Source organism: Jaculus jaculus, chromosome 10 (genome assembly GCF_020740685.1).
Source record: "Jaculus jaculus isolate mJacJac1 chromosome 10, mJacJac1.mat.Y.cur, whole genome shotgun sequence".
NCBI lineage: Eukaryota > Metazoa > Chordata > Mammalia > Rodentia > Dipodidae > Jaculus > Jaculus jaculus.
The window spans coordinates 84,680,915-84,686,126 of NC_059111.1; the positions used below are offsets into that span (position 1 = coordinate 84,680,915).

General features: G+C 44.9%; 1 protein-coding gene across 1 annotated transcript; it reads right to left on the bottom strand.

Annotated features, from left to right (window-relative positions):
* Window positions 1-258: 258 nt before the first annotated feature.
* On the bottom strand, window positions 259-4,987 carry Tmem229a (transmembrane protein 229A). The gene has a single exon (XM_045160601.1). The coding sequence runs from the start codon at window positions 4,985-4,987 to the stop codon at window positions 3,893-3,895; it is 1,095 nt and encodes a 364-aa protein (XP_045016536.1). The 3' UTR covers window positions 259-3,892.
* Window positions 4,988-5,212: the final 225 nt, after the last annotated feature.

Consider the following 5,212-nt stretch of genomic DNA (forward strand, 5'->3'; position numbering starts at 1 on the left):
TAAAATGCTTTCTCAGGTATTATAGTACAATGGGTTACTTACTACTCTAACTATCAAGAATGCAGCATACATTTAGATATATGTACTGTTTTATGAATTTTGAGAGTGTAAGAAGCCATCTACCAAACTTCTTCACAATCCTTTGTAAGCAGAACCAAGTCTTTCAACTGAAAGGAACTATTTCAAGAGTAGATTTTGTTTTCATTTTTACAAACAATCAAAATTAAATACATTGAATCATAGAGATACCCGATTTTATAAAATAGCCTGTCAACTTTATTGGGGTTTTTGTGTGACATAGGGGCTTCTTTACTCATTTTTAACATGAACAACTCAAGAGGTCATACTTATCTTTAGATCCATAGAAATCAATAGCATTAACTTAACATTTCAACCACTTCTCAGAAGAAATTTCAGCTTTGTATATATTAAGCACAGACAGAAAATTGTGTTTGTTACTCTTACTGTGTTTGTGTGTTTCTGTTTGGAATACTTTTACTTTTTAGTAGAATTCAGAATAAATTGTTTTTGTAAAATAATTAAGACAAGATTTTATTATATATTCACTGGTTGCCTCAAGTTTGTAATCCTCCTGCCTTAGCACCTCAAGTGCTAAGATTCCTGTTGTACGCTATTACGTCTGACTAAAAATTTACTCTTTTTAAAAAGGTATTCATGTCTTACAAAGATGCTTGTTCTGAGTGTCGTATTTACTCCATAGGAACAGTTGTAGTACTTTCCATGGCTTGTGACAGCAGGTGCCTTGTATTTTAGAAGACTATCCTTACATTTTTCTATTGCAGACGATCTGGTGCTATAGGAAGGACTTCCTTTTGGAGCACTACCTGGATAGAAAGACATGTTATCTAAGGATAGTGAGGAGAATTGTCTTTTATGTGTCCTGCTATTAGCTTCTATGTTACCTATCATGATATAAAGAAAAGCAACATGAAAGAGACTTTGGCTAATAGGCCCTGGGTTTTATATAGCTATCCTTTCGTCTATCATGGTTAAAGGGAAGAGCATCACAAACTGTGAAGCACAGTCTGTAATAAAGGTAGTCAGTGGACTGAGACACGAGCATGCTGCTATTGATACATATTTTGGAGTCCAGCACACTTGAATCCAAATAAACTGCTCAAAAGCTGTTTAACTTGGTCTATTACTTAATACATTTGGTTTTCATCTAAAAAAGTAGGGCAGTTAGAAGTTTAAGTGAATACATACACATATATAAATATGTAATTTAAATATATACCACACTCATAGGCTCACTTAAGGTATATAAGAATATATATTCCCTTAATTAAAAATCTATATCATACACATACACAAATACTTTAGAACGGTTCTTGTCAGATGGTAAACACTACTTAAATATTAGTTCTCATCACATTGCCTTATAATTTCTATAGTTGAACTACTAGTAACAACAAAATTAAATGATTTGATGGTATGTTTCTCTTAAAGGTTCCAGGGTTGCAGCAAAATATCATTCTCAAGAAGTTGGGTAAACATAAAATGAGACACCCTAAGCCACATATAGTTACTAGATAGATAGTTACTGAATAGATAACTGGCTCTTTACAGACCAGACAGAGGGATTGACAGTTGGCATTTCTTTTAGGAATGAAGTGTGATGTTCAGGACTGATCAGAACCATAGTTACTGCCTTTCATACCCTATCACTAAAACACAGCCTTACAAAAAAAAAAAAAAAAAAAAAAAGGATAAACTCATATAAATCAACACACTGCAATGCCAGCTTTGTTAGAACAGAGGTTTTTGGCAGGTTGGTTCATTATTCTATTCAGAATCCTGGGAAGTTCCTACAAAACAGTTGAGGCCCAATAACTATTTCTTGAATAAAAATGTATGCGCACGCGCGTGCGCGCGCGCACACACACACACACACACACACACACACACAAAACAAACAAACAAACAAATAAAAAAACTTGGCACTGTCCTTTTAATAGCTTTAACATTGAAAGCCAAACAAAGCAACATGTTTTCCTGCCTCTTGAGAGACTTCTGAGTCTGAGAACGCTGGTGGGCAGGGCAGCAGGGGTGAGCGCAGCATGTGTAGGGCGTAAGTGCAAAAGGTGTGAATGCGGCACATCTCAGAAGCAATGGATCTGGCTAAGCCTTCGCAGGAATGTGTGGTGCGCAGTGATGCCACAAGTCTATCAGATTTACCCGTGTGGACCACGTCTGAGTTACAAATACTTTATCCAGCGTCTTTACAACTTTAGCAGCTATGCTTACACATTCTTTCCCAAGAGTTTCCAAAATCTCTGACATGTGACCAAGTGCCATAAAGAATCCAAGAATAATTCTCAGCAACTAGTTAGCTTACTTTTCAGTTTCCATATTCATTATTGACTAGCTAAAATAATCAGTTTGGCATGATCCACTTCACAGGTGGGGTTGATTATATGCTATTACTTATAATTTAGCTCACAACCTCAGAAGGTAGATTAAAACAATATTACCACTATGTCTGACAATTACTCCTAAATAGGACTCTCTTCTATTCCCACAGTAAGCATTTTTTTTTTTTTTTTAAACAGAAAACATCCCTTTTTAGAGCAGAGGCCAGTGGATGATTCAAGTTGGGGCCTACTCATTAATGCTCCCTGTAGTTACTTTCTACTGAAAGCTAGGAGGTTGTTAGTCATCCTTGGCTGAGCCACATTCAATCTACTTATTTCTTTTGTATAACAAAACAAGCAAACAGCCCCCAATGCATTATTAATTAATTAGACATAATTTCCTAACATGTTTTCTATATTTCATTTAAGTGTGGAGGCTCTAGGCAATAATAATTCACCAGAAAGCTATCATAAATTTGTAAGGTACATTACTCCATGAGGTCTGGACCAAACACTGGGGCCAGAAGTATAGAGCTTAAAAGTAAACTAGCCATGGCAGAAGTATGCTGAAAACACACAGTCATAATCAGAGAAGACAGTCGGGCCTAATGTAATGAGAGGGAGAACTGAGGTTCATTTTATTATAAGATATGCTTGATGTTCCAGGTGTAAAAGGGGTCCTTAGAGTTAGAATGCCATTTGGAGGTGCCATAATCTCACTTGGTCCTGGGATGTAGAGGGTAAACATTTTACATTACTGCACAGTAACAAAGTTTACAGCCATAGGTAATAGTGATCTGATTAAGGTTAACACACTTGGTGCTTAAGGCTAACTATCAGGAAGCATCCTTCTCAAGATGGTAGTCAGATGTCTTAACACAGTGTCACCTGTTTGAGTTGCTAAGGGTAACTTCTCATCTTAAAATGTAGTCATAGAATTTCTTTTTTTCTTTCACATAAACTTTTTACTTGTGTGGAGGACAGAGGCACTTTAATAGCTAGGGAGTGTGGCTTCAGAAGTACAAGATATGGACTATGACAGCGGTCACTGGTAAACATGACAAGGAATCAAACTGACACTGGGCTTAAAAAGAAAGTCAAGGAATCATTGCATCAGGATATGTCACCAAATCTTGTAAAAATCACCTTTCTCTGATCTTTCTTTAGAATCCCATATTAGGTAGGAAAAATCAATAGCTTTCACCTATCTAGGTGCAGATTAAGTGAACTTACAAGTTTCTGATGTTAAGGTACAGTGGTTTGGAAGTGTAAGCTTTAAAGGTTTTAAGATATTAAGTACTTTGAGGGATTTTTCAGTAGTATTTCAAAGTATTGTACTTTACATATAGCTTCCAAGCAGTCAGAAAACAACTAAAACGTTGAATAAAACGTGTAAGAAGAGTTTAGTAAAGTGTATAAAAAATAAAAGACTAAAAACAAAACTACTCCGGTTTAAATGTGTAAAAACCAGATTTCATCCATCCGTCCAGTTTTTCTTTCTCTCCTTCCTTCTGATCTTAGTTAGTCGGGACATATTGTACCTGCCACAACACGTTGGAAAGCAGGTCCTGATACACACTAAGGAATATCCAACCAGGCAAATACATCAGGGTGATGAGGCCCTTGAAGTTGAGCGGGTAGTGAGAATAGTCCCAGGAACAGGCCCCGCACATGCGAAGCCCCAGGCCCCAGGCCAACTCCCAGGTATAGATGAAAATCACGTAGATGGGTACCCGCTTCCAGGTGCCCCAGCCGCGGCCGTAGTGGAGGTAGAAGTAGAGTTTCTCCACCACGAAACTACAGCTGCCGTACATCAGGAAGGACCAGAGGGACGTGTGTCCGCTGCTGGCCCCAGCTCCCCCTCCGCGTCCCAGCACATTGAAGAAGAAAGTGAAGAAGATCTCGTCCAGAAAGCCATGCATCCCGAAGAAGAGGAAACGGAGGAGGTCCGGCAGTCCCTGGCGAGAGATTCCCGGGGCTCCCGCGTGGCCCCGGGCTCGTCGTCGCCGGCCCCCGGCGGCGGCGGCGGTCGCGGGATGCGCGGTCCCTCCGGGCGCGGGATGCTGGCCGGGGCCCGGGTACCGCAGACGCAGGAAGCGCTTGAGGAGCACTCGGCAGTGGTAGAGCGCCAGCACGTACTGCAGCGCCAGGTGGAGCGCGCCCGCCGGCCCGGGCCCGCCCCCGGGGCCGAGCGGCAGCGCGTGGGCCGCCAGGGTCTGCAGCCCCACGTGGGCCGAGGGGTAGAGGAGGAAGTGGAAGAGGAAGGCTCCGGAGCGGCGCGGCCGCCGCACGTACAGGCGCTCCAGGGCCAGGTGCGAGAGCGAGTGCAGCACGCAGCGGAAGGGCGACGAGAAGCCGAGCATCCGCGGGTCCGGGCTGCGCGCGAAGCGCAGCGCCGAGGACAGCAGCACGTCCACGGTGACGCCGTGCATGCCGTAGAAGTAGAGGCGCATCCAGGCGGGCAGCGCCCCGCCGCCGCCGCCGCGAGCCGGCGCTTCGGCCGCGGACAGCGCCGCCGCCTCGCCCCTCAGCCCGCCGGGGCCCCCGCGGTGCCGCGCCGCCGCGCCTCCCCTCCGCGCCGGGCCCTCGCCGTCCACGTCGCTGCCCGCCATGGGCGCCCCGGAGCGAGGAGCTGAAGGGCCGGACCCCCGGAGCGCGCGCACGGAGCTCGGCGCCCCGGAGCGCTCGGGGATCGATCGCGGAGCGCACTCCTCCGCCGCCGCCGCCGCCGCCGCTGCGCGCTCCTCCCCAGCCCGGTCCCCGGCGAGGTGCCCGCCCGCCCGCGCGCGCTCACCGGGAGCGGCCTAACGGGTCCCACGGCCCGGCCCGGCGAGGCG

What these genes read in the sequence shown, in the direction of transcription:
- Tmem229a (XM_045160601.1), bottom strand. Translation starts at nt 4,987, where the DNA reads ATGGCGGGCAGCGACGTGGACGGCGAGGGCCCGGCGCGGAGGGGAGGC.